The 14754-nt window shown below is 49.4% G+C and overlaps 1 protein-coding gene across 1 annotated transcript; it reads left to right on the top strand.

Moving 5' to 3' along the window:
* Positions 1-7031: 7031 nt before the first annotated feature.
* On the top strand, positions 7032-14656 carry EI90DRAFT_3004113 (uncharacterized protein). Its single transcript, XM_039056362.1, has 21 exons — positions 7032-9046; positions 9110-9162; positions 9258-9356; positions 9429-10529; positions 10621-10726; positions 10788-10870; positions 10932-10980; positions 11040-11077; positions 11135-11317; positions 11364-11451; positions 11503-11602; positions 11661-11883; positions 11935-12024; positions 12094-12178; positions 12228-12255; positions 12311-12419; positions 12473-12683; positions 12739-12948; positions 13002-13603; positions 13662-13793; positions 13850-14656. The coding sequence occupies exons 1-21, from the start codon at positions 7372-7374 to the stop codon at positions 14198-14200; spliced, it is 5616 nt and encodes a 1871-aa protein (XP_038908329.1). The 5' UTR covers positions 7032-7371; the 3' UTR covers positions 14201-14656.
* The last annotated feature ends 98 nt before the right edge of the window (positions 14657-14754 follow it).

Genomic DNA, 14754 nt, shown 5'->3' on the forward strand with positions numbered 1-14754 from the left:
AAGGCGGTACACCACTAGTAGAGGATATGCGGGCTCGCGTTGGGGGAACACCAGTGGTTCTTGAAGGACAACTCCTGCCGGACGAGGGGGCAGACCACCACCACCACTCTCTCAGCACAAGTTTTCCCCTGTTTCCACAATGTCGAGCTGTTGGCGGGGCATAGCGTTATTTGAACGATGTTCATAATTTGGGTTCTTTGTCCAGTATCCCGCTAGGACTAACTGAAAGATGAAGGCCTGCGCCATATGATGAAATGAAGGGGTACGCGAAATGTTTATAATTGCTTTCGACCCTCCAGTCATGGCAAATTGATGACCCCTCCATTCTCCCGACGACCTGAATAACTACAGGGTCGAAGTGAGTATGCGTTCATCTTTCATACTCAGGAAGCTGGTGTTGGACTAATCGCCATTAATTTCCCCCCTCCATTCATCGGCCAAAAATTGGAAATGCCACGTAACATGTTTTGATCTTAACCATTCGACTTTACCTGCAGGGATCGTGCTGTCCGTTATGCCTGGGCGCAGATCGGATGGAGGGTGGTATTCTGGGACGAGCCTGAAGCCAAGGGGATGAAGCGAGGTGTAGTATGGGATTTATAGCGCAGGGTACGCCGTTTCCCATCCTCACTTCTCCCCTTTGACAAACGAGCAATCACTCAGTTCACTGATTCCTTTTTTTTCTCTTGCACCTTTGCTTACGCCCCATGTCCATTGTTCTGGCTCCTTGACCCATTGTCTTCGCGTGATTGATTCGATCTCACCCCAATACACGGCACGGCGCGCATGATCAGGGGATTCTTACAGCCAGATGTTCACAAACCAGCAGCGCTGATGAAGGAGTCCCTGGAGGATATCGTCGCGCCAGTACTCTCGTAAGTCCTTTTACTCTACACTCACCATTCTCGAGTTGCTTAGTATATTAGAGTCGACCTCCTTCCTCTGTACTCCACATAAATACTCGTTCGACTGGGATGAATGATGCACGCCAGCGAGCACTCTCACCTCCAATTCGATAAACTAAGTGCCAGGAAGGATAGGCGGCGCTCGTTCGCATGGCCGCCACACCCAACTTCCTCCTAGTGTCTGGCGTCTCATCGTTTCTCGTCTCTTTTTGTCTCATTCCCCTCTGTGTAATGTCACTCACCTTGATTGTCATTCTGCCCTCAGCGAGAAATTCCCATTAGCAGCACGTAAGCAAGTCGTTATCTGATCGATTCGTCGAAAGTAACTGACTCATTCCGCTGTTCTTGACCTTCTGTTTGCTCCAATTCGAGCTCGATGATGCGCGGGAAAATACCCTGGTTCCTTCACCCGCCACCACCACGTCTGCGTGTTTGTTCGCAGACTTGATATTCTAATTTAAACAAATCACAGGGAGGCGGGTGGGTTGTGAGAGTGGATGGAGTGGTGTACGGTTGATTTCCGATCTTACAAGTAGTGTTAGAGAAGGACGCGTATAATTTCGGGTATGCAGCCGAGCGCAACATCGATTTGCCTTCCGGCATCCACGCGCTTCTAACCGAGCACAAGCGAGGCTCCATCACCCACCCCCCACTAGTTCCACCAGTTATCAAGTCCCGCTCGACGATTCTTCCATACAAAACGGGGGGCAAGCTTCAAAGGATACAAAAAGGGCACCACCTGCCAGCTTGTTGACATGTGTGGTCCTTCGTCGCAATGTACTATGCAGTAGGCAGGATACCAGCATAATGTACTAGTGTCACGTCAGCAGCCGAAGGTTCGAACCATGCCGGACACCCAACGGACGAGACATGTCACCGGAAAGCCTTGGATATAATGGATTTACGTGGATTGGTCCGGGTATGTGTTGAAATTCTTGTTTCTTGGTACGCTGTGGACCGACCATTGAATACAACGGACTATATTTCTTGCGCACGGACATTTCCTTGTAGGATTGCCCGATGCTACCGTTTATGGCGACCATGTTGATGGACGCAGTCGAGGATGGCTTAAAAGCCGCCTCGCGCAATTTTTCCCTCTTCTCTCCTCAGTTCACGTACTTGGAACTGAGGTGAGATATCTATCTCTTTGCATCTTGTATGTCTTTCTGATGATTGTACATACTACCCTAGCGCTTATACGCGACTAGGTGATTATCAATCTTATTAGTTCACGTACTTGGAACTGAGCGCTTATACGCGACTAGTTCATAATTTCAATAGGTTATTTGCCCAGTCAACTCTGAACCTAGTGAACTCCGGACCCTATCCTTCCTTCCCCACTCCCCATGTCCCAAACCAGCTCAAACCCAGCTGCTACTGCAGCCGCTACCACCACTTCCTCATCAATCGACAACCCTAGATTTCCTATCGTGGCCTTAGATGCCGAGGGTAAGAATTATCGAATATGGGCATCGAGAATGGAATCCGTCCTCAAAGTCAGGCGTATGTGGAACGTAGTCAAAGCTGTGTCGGATGGCGGAGAACCTACACCGTCAACGACGGATCAGAATTATACGGAATGGATGGAAAAGGACGAACGCGCCTATGCCTACATCAAATGTCACATCAACGACGAGTGTATGACTTTGATCGATAATGCATCTCACGCGTGAGAGGCCTGGAAGATACTTCTGGACCGTTATATCGGTACAGGCCCCAACCAGGCAAACATGCTACATACCTCTCTCTATCAATTCCACATGGAAGATACCAGACCGCTGGAACCTCAGATCAATGAGATACGACGAGTGCGTGACCAATTGGCAGCTATGGGCCGCAAAGTCAACGACCAAGACTTTGTCGCTGCCCTCTCCTCAGCCCTCCCCGGTACTTACCACAATCTCAAAACCTTCGCCATCGTCGAGATGAAACACTCCAGACACCTAGATTCCCTAACCTTCATCGACCACATACTTGAAGAGGAACGCATGAGACGAAACGATCCCACTATCAGCGCAATGTTCGCCAACTTCGCGAAGTCCAACCGCCGGGAAAAGAAAAAAGGCGAGTCAAACTCTAACAATGCGAAGTCGACAGTCCGCTGTACAAATCCCAAGTGTGGCAAGGAAGGCCACACTTTCGAGCGATGTTGGGCGGAAGGTGGCGGGTCTGAGGGTAAAAGACCGAAAAGGCCGAAGGGGAAGCGTGGTAAATCTTTGGGAACGCCGAAGGAATCAGCTAAAGTGGCGACCTCTTCGGAAGCCAATGATCAAGTCTTAATTGCTGGTGTATCAGAGACGCTAAGCGCGGCACTCACGGAAGCTCGGCAAGGACGATCCAAGTGGATCGTTGATTCTGGAGCTACCGCTCACTTATGTGGTAACCGCGAATGGTTCACCACTTATCGTAGTCTGAACCCCCCTCGGAGGATCGTTCTGGGAAATAAGAAGGTGATTTTAGCACCGGGTATTGGACAAGTAAGAGTTACGTTCAACTCTGGACACTCACCACAAAATGCGACAATACGCAACGTCCTTTATTGCCCCGAAATAGCCCACAACCTCCTATCCGTCATCCAACTCAATTCTTCTGGCGCGTATGCAACTTTCCAACATGGAAATTGTCAAATCTTCAACTCAGCAGATCAACTAATTGCTGTTGCACGCACCGAGAATGGTCTTTATAGACTACCCGTCACCGTCGCTGCCCTTGAAAAGGCTTACATAACTACCTCCCACTCCGACGACGCTGCTAACGTGGCACGCACCACTACTGCGAGTGCTTCTATCGATGTATGGCACAAACGACTAGGCCACATCGCGAAAGACTCTATTTTTAAAATGATGCGTAGTGGAATGGTTAGAGGCATGGACGTGATCGGACACAGAAACAATGACGGAGCGGCTTACTGTCCAGAATGTGAGGCCTCATCCCATCACCGTAACCCCATCCCTTCCAAAACCCATACTCGCTCAGACGAAATCCTCGGTCGAGTCTTCTCCGATGTCTGCGAAACGCAAACAGTGACGCGTGAAGGGTTTAAATACTTCATCACTTTCGTCGATGATCACAGCTGATATCTTACCGTCTATCCGATGAAGAACAAGTCTGACGCACTCGAGAAGTTCAGGGAGTTTCTTGCAGAGGCGGAAAGGCAGACAGGCCACAAGTTGAAGGTTCTTCGAACGGATGGTGGCGGCGAGTATTTTTCTACTGAATTCACCGAATATCTAAAGAGTATCGGCATCGTCCATGAGAAGACGAATCCACGCACACCACAGGAAAATGGGGTAGCCGAAAGGGTCAACAGGACCCTGGTGACAATGAGTATCGCCATGTTGAAGAGCGTTGAGTCGAAACTCGGCCGCTCTGCTTGGCTGTACGCGTTGCGACATGCTGTGCTAATAAAGAACGCCTCCCCCCACTCCGCATTACCTGACGACATCTCTCCCTATGAACGTTACTTTGGTAATAAACCAAACCTTTCAACACTACGTACCTTTGGCTGCAAAGCCACACTCCACATTCATCGTGACCTCCGTCGTAAGCTGGATGACCGCTCCATTCCCGGCATTCACCTTGGATTGGCCCAAGGGAAGAAAGCATTCGTAATTTACGATCCCAAGACTCGGAAACTTCACGAGTCCAGGGATGTTCACTTCTTCGAAGAGTCGGATAAGGAATCAGAGCGCGTGACGATTGAGGTAGAATCACCTGATTCCCCGTCGCATGTGATCGCTCCCGGGAAGAATGATGGAATGGATAAGGTTGAGGGAGATGGAAAGGGAGGAGGGGAAGATCGAGAAGATCAAGAGGGAGAAAGGGGTGAGAATGAGGACGAAGATGGATTAGATGGAGAGAACCCACCTACACCTGTCCCCGAACCCGAAGTTCAACTGCCTGAACCACGTCGATCAACACGTATACGTCGCGCGCCTATCCCAGATGACGACATCCGATATGAGGCTTCATCCTACAACAGAACGCAAAATGCCCCTGAGTTAGTGGGCGTAACTTGGGTGATGTCAGCGACAACAACAATACCGCGCACCTATAAGGAAGCCATGGATCGCCATGATTCGAATTCGTGGCTTGAGGCTTGCACTGAAGAACTTAGTGCGTTGAAGGAGACAGGGACTTACCTTCCCGTACGAAAGAGTCAAGTCGACCCTCATAACGTTGTGGGATCTAAATGGGTATTCGCATTGAAGAAGGGGGCCGATGGGGAAATAGAGCGATACAAAGCTCGCATCGTCGCGAAGGGTTTTAGTCAAATTTACGCAATCGATTATGAAGAGACTTTCGCACCCGTCGTTAAGTGGGCCTCCATACGGATTCTCCTCGCATTAGGTGCCCGTCTAGATCTGGAGATCCACCAGATGGACGTGAAGACCGCATTCCTAAACGGCGAACTCGAACACGACATTTTTATGCAACCCCCTCCTGGATCTATCGATTATGGGCGGAAGGACATAGTGTGGAAGTTGCAGAAAAGTTTGTATGGTCTCAAACAAGCGTCGCGAGCATGGTACACGAAAGCCAAAGAAGAGTTGAATAAACTCGGCTTTACCCGATCGAACTCAGATCACGCTGTCTTCATTTTTACTTATCAGGCAACCTTCTGTATCATCGCGCTCTACATCGATGACTTGATGATCCTCTCCAACCATCTCCCCCTCCTTCGGAAGAAGAAGAAGCAATTAATGTCCACGTTCAAGATGAAGGACTTGGGGGAGATTCACTGGTTTCTTGGACTGGAGATCACACGCGATCGCCAACGGCGACTACTCTTCGTCTCTCAATCACGCTATATCACTGATGTCGTTGATCGCTTTGGATTCAATGGCTCTCGTAACGTCTCGACACCCATGTCCTCTAACGTAAAACTTGCTCGCCATGAAGAACCTGACCCCGACATCAACACCCGTGAATATCAATCCCGCATTGGATCCATCATGTACGCTATGCTCGGGACTCGCCCCGACATCAGTTTTGCCATTACCACACTAAGTCAGTACTCTTCTAATCCAGGAGAGGAACACTGGACTGCCGTCAACCGACTACTTCGCTACCTCAATGCGTCAAAACATCTCAAGTTAGTCTATGACGGTAATTCCACTAACGACGACAAAACCGGGTACTCAGATTCTGATTGGGCTGGCGACTCAAGGGACTATCGGTCCATCTCCGGTTTCGTTTTTATTATGGCAGGAGCTGCCGTCAGCTGGAGTTCAAAGAAGCAAGCTTCCATTGCTCTCTCTAGCACAGAAGGCGAGTACATGGCTACAACGCACGCGGCTAAAGAAGCTCTTTGGATACAACAGTTTCTCCGTGACATTAACCTACCCCTCGCCGAACCAACAACTCTCTTAGTCGACAACCAAGGCGCTATCGCGCTTGCGACGAATCCCACCTTCCATGCCCGAACCAAACATATCAGTGTACGACAACACTTCATCCGCGAACGCGTCGAAAATCGCGAAATCAATCTTGAATATGTCCCAACTGACGACCAAGTTGCCGACGTACTAACGAAAGCCCTATCTTACGTCAAGCATTCAAAGTTCCGAATCGCTATGGGATTGCATGAGTAGGTCCACATCAAGTGGGCGTGTTGAAATTCTTGTTTCTTGGTACGCTGTGGACCGACCATTGAATACAACGGACTATATTTCTTGCGCACGGACATTTCCTTGTAGGATTGTCCGATGCTACCGTTTATGGCGACCATGTTGATGGACGCAGTCGAGGATGGCTTAAAAGCCGCCTCGCGCAATTTTTCCCTCTTCTCTCCTCAGTTCACGTACTTGGAACTGAGGTGAGATATCTATCTCTTTGCGTCTTGTATGTCTTTCTGATGATTGTACATACTACCCTAGCGCTTATACGCGACTAGGTGATTATCAATCTTATTAGTTCACGTACTTGGAACTGAGCGCTTATACGCGACTAGTTCATAATTTCAATAGTATGGGTGGGACGAGGGGGATAAAGTGCAGAATTTACGACCCATGTTGCGTGGCCTGGTCTTCCCACGGCCCGCCAGCCGAATAATGAGTTAATACTGTATTGAAAATGATGCCGTGGCCGATCTTCGACTCGTGATCAATATTCAGGATTTGAAATTGAGCCTATCAGCAGGCAGGTGATAATCAGTTGTCCTCGTACTTTGCCTTCAAAGTGCGACCATTGAACAGCTTGTGGCTAAGCGTTGGGATCGTCCATCATCCCTTGGCGCTCGCTTGGCAGGGCAAGCAGGACCGCGGACGATCCCGCGGACGATTCAGGGTCACAGACCACGGGATCTGTTTGGGCTTATAGCTTATAGCTAACGTGTTCATTTACACCAAGGATATTTCTTCTTGTTTCTCTGTCTCCGCTTTTGTCCATTCCCCGTGCTTGTTTGCTCTCCGCCGCCTACCTAGCGGGAGTGACGGTTTGATTACTGAAGTCGGCAAAATTCATTATGGAATCTGAATCTGAATCTGAGTCTGCGGCTCAACAGCTCCCTCCTCCCGCTGACGACGCTGTTGGCAATCCATCTACGGCCAGTGCCCACCTCCAAGGGGCTCACTCTCATTCTCACTCTCAAACTCAAACTCAAACTCACATTCACACTCAAGCGTCCCCCCACTCTGCTCCCTCTCACACCCACCCTCACGCACTACCACCCCCATCAACTTCAACAATCCAAATGATGTTGACAGAAGATTATACACGAATATACCCTGTTCGATCTTTATTGTCGGACGTCCAACCTGATCCCGAGGGTTCAACCGGTCCTGCTAGCATTATCAATATTGGAAATATAGGCGCAGGTGTAGGTGGCACTGGAGGGTCCATCCCCGGTGCTGCTGGGACTGGCGTCCCTCCTTCTATTTCCACTTCTGGCTTCAGTACAGGTACTTCTTCGACTCTGGGATCTACCTCAAGGAACGCAGCCGGGACTACCATCCCTGCCGACAGCGTTCCTCCCATCACAACCCCAAATACAAGTTCATCACCCTCTCCGCCCATCTTTCCACCAACGAGCCCCACAGCAATGTCAGCGGCGGGAGGAGGAATAGGAGGTTTCCATGTCCTAAGTCACGTCCTCGAAGCCGATAAGAATGCACAACAGAGACAACGTCTGCGGAGGTCCAATTCTATTTCGTTACAGATCCAACTACCTCCGTCTTTGTCGTTTGATTCGCTGCCCGCTACCGCTGCTGCTAGGCAGGTCAGGGAAACCGGAACCGGTTGCGGTTTTGGGGACTCCGCCAGCACTGCTCCAACGACTCGGACGAGGTCGGAGATACTTCTTCCAAGTCAGAAACTTACTGAGATTGATGATACGAATGCTACTGCTCGTGCTGATACCGAAGTTCTGAACGAGACCGTGTCTCTTACCTCCCCTGCTGATTTATTAACTTTCCACACTGGTGATGTCTCTATATTAAGGAACTCGGACAGTTTCGCCATGCCGGCAGTGGGTGGCACTCATACCGAGACCAGTGGTGTTTCCACGTCTCAAAGTCTGGAAATGCCATTGAAAGCAGATCTAGCCCCTTCGTTGCACTCTCTGCCCAAATTCAAAGAACCCATCCTTACTTCCACTTCTGTGGCCCCCTCAACGGCACAAAAGGATTCTGACGATACTCCGCCAACAACAGTGACGCAGCAGACATCAAGTCTTGCAGCAGGAGGTTACGTCCATCTAGGTCCTGTTCCTACTTCCATATCCCCCATCCCTCATTCCATGCAGAACAAAGGCCACTTGGCGGATCAGTTGGAAGGATGTTCTACTGGATTGAGTTCTGGAGGCCTTGGGAATAGACTCATCGCGAAGTATAGAGAGGATGGTGATGACCCTACTGTGGCTGGTTATCATCAAAGAACGACGGCAACGGATGACGGAGACATCGGTCCTGCCGTCGATCCAGATGCGCCTTCTGGCATGGGAAGCGGATTTGGTGGTGGTGACAGAAGTGGCAATGAAAATGGGAGAAATGAGACGCTTGACGTACTGAACGAAGAGGAGAATAGTATGAGTGGAAGTGAGTGTGTATCGGGGTCGGATGGGGATGAAGGTGAGGGGGAGGGGGGAGAAACAGAGGTTTATTTCAGGACGACGAGGTTTAAGCATGTTGAGACTTCTCAGGGTTCGTGTGTTCAGTCTGGCCATATGGTTTTGTGTTGATGGTGAGGTGGTTGTGACGTACCAGGTCATTATCTGTTGTTGGGTCGGGAAGGTCAATTGGAACGGTGCGAAGATGAGGTGTGTCGAACGATTGACTTGACGGCATTGCTATCGCTCTTACATTTCTGCTTTCCATCGTTGACCTCTCCTTACTCTCAACCGGGGCTTGTTAGCCTATTCGGACTCCTGGTGCTGTTCAGGGATTTGGTGTATTGATTGCCTTGGAGGAGGATGAAGAGACCGGGAACCTTGTTGTTCGACAAGTATCAGAGGTGAGTCAGAACGGTGGTCAATAAAGCAGGCCTCCATCTAATTTCGCGTCCCTCTTATCCTTGTATCCTCAGAATTGCACCGAATTGCTCGGATTGACACCCCATTACCTCTTCAGTCTTGAATCTTTCACAGAAACTCTCCCTGACCATCAAGCAGACATTCTCTGGGATAATATCCAATACCTAGATGAAGATCCTGATAGTCTTAATGAAGATGGACCTCAAATTTTCTTACTTTCAGGTTACGGACAACCTGGGAGTGTGATTATTGAATCGGGGGAAAGCGGAAATGAGTCTGATGCGGGTGTTGGCGGCGCGTCGGTCGCGGGGAGTTTTCCGTCTGGATCCGAGACTGCCACTGGGACTACGAGCTCTGGCGGGGTTTCAGAGGAACGTCGACATTGGACTTGCTGGTGTGCTGCTCATCGAGCTAAGGCTGGTCCTGGAACGACTCAAGGTGGAAATGTCAGCGGGAATTCCGCCAAGGGACGACAGTACCTATCCGGGGAATTGCCAGTGTCATCATCCACCAATCACCATATCATTTTGGAATTCGAACTTGAGAGGGATATCTATAACCCCCTGTATCCCCCTGCTGATCTTCCTATCGCTGCTCGTGGGCCCCTCTCGCCTCCCACTACGAGCAGAAGTGACGGCATAAGCAGTAGCGCTTCGATTTCCGGAAAAGACTCTGTTGGATCAGATCGAACAAGCACGAAGGTCGAGAGCGGTACGCCCCCTCCGCAGCATTATACGCCACCGACGCATCGTGGTTTGGAAGGGGATGAAGATTGGATGCCTTCGGCTGAAGCTATTTATTCTAGTACGACGAATAGGGCTAAGCCGATCAAGGCTCTGGAGAGGATGAGATGGATGGAAAGAACGGCTCACCAGAGGCTATTGCAGCAGGTTGAGAGAGGAAGTGGTGGTAATCGACAAGGATACGGGAGTCAACAGAGATCTAGACGTGGAGGGAGAGGTATAAATACGATTCCAAGAAGTGGAGGTACTGGGACCCTTGATGTCTTTGCGGTCTTGGCTCAAGTGAACGAACAGCTTTCCGCTGCGCCAGATCTGCAAACTTTTCTGGATGTGGCGGTGGGAGTCATGAAGGATTTGACTCAATTTCACCGAGTGCTGGTTTATCAATTCGATGAGCATCATAATGGATTTGTAAGCAAAATTTTCCGGATATTCCTTTTGGAGTGGAGGTGGTTGCTGATGCTGAAATTGGGTTGGGTGACTGCCAAATTTGTTAATACAGGTCCCTGCTGAGATTGTCGATTGGACTCGGACGCATGATTTGTACAAGGGGCTTCATTTCCCGGCTACGGATATTCCAGCTCAGGCAAGGCAACTATACAAGATTAGTAAGTTGTGACGTCATAAATTGGACTTGTAGATTTTCACTAATTTCCTTTATCGTTGTAGATAAGGTTCGATCGCTCTATGATCGCAGACAGCCTACTGCCCGATTGGTTGGACGTACCCGGGAGGATGTTGATAGGCCTTTGGTACTTGGCTTTTAATACGGGACTTGCTCCTTCATTTGACACTTATGATTCTCGTCGACAGGATCTTACGCATTCGTATCTCAGAGCAATGAGCCCTATTCATCTGAAATGTCAGTAACCCACAGTCCATTCCATCCTGCTGAGCCCTGGGTGCTAATGCCGAAATTAGACCTCGCTAATATGGCTGTACGGGGTTCTATGTCAATTGTAAGTAATATTGTGCAGCCCATAGATCCACCGCGAGGCTAACTTGCTCGAATTTAGTCTATTGTTGCCTTTGGTCAATTATGGGGGTTGATATGCTGTCACTCATATGGAGATTACGGCATGCGAGTGTCGTTCCCTGTGCGACAGATGCTTCGGCTTCTGAGCCACTCGATCTCACGGAACGTCGAGCGTCTAAGTTATGCGCAGCGTTTGCATACTAGAAAATTAGCAAGTTCTTCTGTGCCCTTCTACCAACTATGAATACTCACGGGTACTCCGTGCGTAGATAAGTACCATCCCCACAGATGCCCATCCCACTGGTTACATCGTTAGCAATGCGGAAGATCTACTTGGTTTGTTCGATGCGGATTTTGGTAAGGGCGATAATATTTTAGAAGGCAACATTAACTTTACATCGTTTTCAGGAGTGCTTGTTATCGGAGAAGCGGCGAAAATTTTAGGACCAAATGAACATGGACAGGATATCCTGATGATGGCTGAATACCTACGACTAAAACAATTCAAGTGAGGCTCCATTTTCGCCCCGGCTGCGCGGGGATACCTGACAAGTGTGCTTCCCCAGATTAATGCAAGTCACGCAAGAAGTGACGAAGGATTTCCAAGACTTGAATTTGCCTAATGGATTGAATGTGATTGCCGGATTGCTTTATGTTCCGCTCTCAGCCGGTGGCGGAGATTTCATCGCTTTTCTTCGTAAAGGCCAACTTCGGGACGTCTCGTGGGCCGGACGGCCATCAAAAATGGAAGATGGACAAGCCTCGTTAGAACCTCGTTCCTCATTTAAAGCAAGTGCGTTTGGGCTCCCCATGCGGTCGTGTCATTAATGTGGTGATTAGGCATGGACCGAGAGCATCGCTGGACGGTGTCGTGCCTGGACAGATGAACAGCTTGATACTGCGGGTGTGTTGGCTTTGGTATATGGGAAGGTATGTGGAGTGGATTTTAATTCTTTTTTAAATTTCTTTTTGGCTGTGATGCTGATCGCTGATTGTCAGTTCATCGAAGTGTGGCGGCAGAAGGAATCAGCACTCAAAACCACACAACTCACTAACATCCTACTTTCAAATGCGAGTCATGAAGGTGAGCTCTCTTCCCATCAAGATCTCCCGAGTTCTAAGCATGTGAGCAGTGCGCACGCCCCTGAACCATATCATTAAGTAAGTTTTCGTGCTCACTGCTCAAGTGAGGTATCAGCTTACAGGGCCCCTTCAGCTATCTCGAACTTGCTCTCGAGAGTCAACTGGATAACGAAACACGTAATAATTTGAGCATGTCGCATGCAGCCTCCAAGAACTTACTGTTCACTATTAATGACCTACTCGTAAGTATGTCGTACTATCTAAGATTGTCAAGCTCACTTTAGCTTTTCCATAGGATCTTACTCGCCTTGAAAGCGGTAATGAAATCGCCAACAACGAGCCTTTCGATTTGGCGCAAGCTCTTCAAGACGCCGTGGAGGTCTATCAAACCGAGGCCGTTCGACGTAGCATTGAGTTCACGCTCATTACACTTGATGTCCCGAAGTTGGTCATTGGAGACGCAAGGAAAATTAAAACTGTGGTTGCAAACCTTACTGCCAACGCGGGTAGGTTCCGAAGCAGGTGCCTAGTTTTGACTTGGATCCTGAACAATTTTTCCAGTTAAATACACGGAGAAAGGAAGCATCACTGTGGAATGCCGCACATTCAACGAACCTGCCGGCCTTCGCGATTCGGGGTCAAAAGTCATGGACATTATCGTACGCGACACTGGTGTCGGAATAGGGAGCGCCAAACTCGAGAGTATATTCCGCGAGTTTGAACAGGTTGAACAAGCATCCCCTCAGGCTGAGAATACCTCTCCGGGATTAGGTTCGATCCATGTCAACATTTGCATTGCAGAATTTTCTGATGACATGTTGCAGGACTGGGTTTGGCCGTCGTAGCTCGTATCGTGGAACAACTCGGCGGGCAGCTCAGAGTTGACTCGAAGCTAAACGAGGGCTCTCGTTTCTCCTTTTTGGTCCCGGTATCGGTTCCTACGCCTGAGAGCGGATCTACTGATCGGACGGTCGGACAATCCATCCGGGGCCAACGACGTGGAAACCGAGGGAGCATTGCAAGCGGAAGTGGAGGCAGCGAAATCGACAGTATTGTTGAGGCATTGTCAGCCAGTGTTTTTGATGACGACGCTTCTCGCCAAGCTATGAACTCGGAGCGGGCTCTAGATCCTCGAACGTCAGCTCAATCGGGGAGGTACAAAGAACGCAGGAAGTGGGGTCCGGAAAGGAAGGGTTACTCGGGAGAGGTCGAACCGGAGGGCTCCAATTTCCCGGTTCGAGTGGCGAAAGTAGATTCATTAGGCCTAGATCCGCCTCCGCTGGCCGTTACCAAGGGTCCTTCTACCAGCACTGAGATTTGGCGGCAAACCCTGGGAGAAGCGGAGAAACCGTCGCCTCCACCAGCTGTTGGCCCTCCTCGGTTCATTACTGACGAACCATCACGGTTGCGAGTTCTGGTTGTCGAGGTATTACACTGCAATGCTGATGCTAATCTTTTGATGCTCATGATTTCTCGGCCGCCAGGATGATGCAGTTAACCGGAATGTACTCAACAAGCGTCTTTCCCTGGACGGACACACTGTGGCCGTTAGCGTGAACGGCCAAGAAGCGGTAGACAAAGTTCGTGAAGACCGCGCATTTGATTGCATCCTGATGGTACGAGATGATATGTTTTCCTCACAACAGTAGTGATACTGACCATCGTCGTACAGGACATACAAATGCCTGTGATGGATGGCATCGAAGCGACGATCCAGATTCGAGAGGTTGAGAAGCAGAGTCCTCTTCCATTGGACGAAGTCAGACCATCGCAAGACTTCAATGGTCGCATTCCTATCTTCGTCGTCAGCGCGTCGCTGAAAGAGAGTCAACGACTTCACCTCATGGACTGCGGAGTCGATGGCTGGGTTCTGAAACCGATCAATTACAAGCGGCTCGGTGTCCTCATTTCCGGAGTGACCGATCTCCCCAAGCGTCGTGATTCCGTGTACTTTCAAGGGTGTGATTGGGAGGCTGGGGGATGGTTCAAAGAAGCGCAACTCTCTGTCGGTTCCCAAACATAGGGCCATGCAATGGTCTTTATCACAGACGCACCTATCCTCTCATCTTTGGGTCGACTATCACTCTGTCGTTGATGTTTTCAAGTTTGGAAGGGTCCTACATAATTAACAATTTGATGCCGATTCGGGAGTCTAACCGCGATTGAATAGTAGAACTCTAATAGACTCCGCCATCACTCAGAATTTCCCGCGTGACGCACATAATGATCACTCATGCCGATCAATTCAGTAGCGTGGACGGCAAACTTTTTCTGAGTCAGGGTATCCCAAAGTTTCCTTTTTTCGTCATGTATCAGTCAGTGTAGTACTGTGGTACATGGTCACACAGACCGTAATCAAGCCTAAAAAGCTGCCGATAACTCTCACTCTAACAATTTATCTTGTGACTAGACTGAATTGATCTTCCGAAGGTTATGTGTTATTGGAAAAAAAACAGAAACAAAATTCCGAGATGAAATTCTGCAAATAGAAACGCATTTGATGGCTCGCAAAAATTATTGAGGCCACATCAAAATGAAGCCTGATAGTTGTAGAACAGGTACCCCTAGGTTTTACTA

The sequence above is a fragment of the Cantharellus anzutake genome (assembly GCF_015039405.1).
Source record: "Cantharellus anzutake strain C23 chromosome Unknown EI90scaffold_166, whole genome shotgun sequence".
Taxonomy (NCBI): Eukaryota; Fungi; Basidiomycota; class Agaricomycetes; order Cantharellales; family Hydnaceae; genus Cantharellus; species Cantharellus anzutake.

What these genes read in the sequence shown, in the direction of transcription:
- EI90DRAFT_3004113 (XM_039056362.1), top strand. Translation starts at nt 7,372, where the DNA reads ATGGAATCTGAATCTGAATCTGAGTCTGCGGCTCAACAGCTCCCTCCT. An exon ending in TGGAACGGTGCGAAGATGAG is followed by an intron (nt 9,163 to 9,257) that starts GTGTGTCGAACG and finishes GGGGCTTGTTAG; the next exon opens with CCTATTCGGACTCCTGGTGC. An exon ending in TGGCTTTGGTATATGGGAAG is followed by an intron (nt 12,025 to 12,093) that starts GTATGTGGAGTG and finishes GCTGATTGTCAG; the next exon opens with TTCATCGAAGTGTGGCGGCA.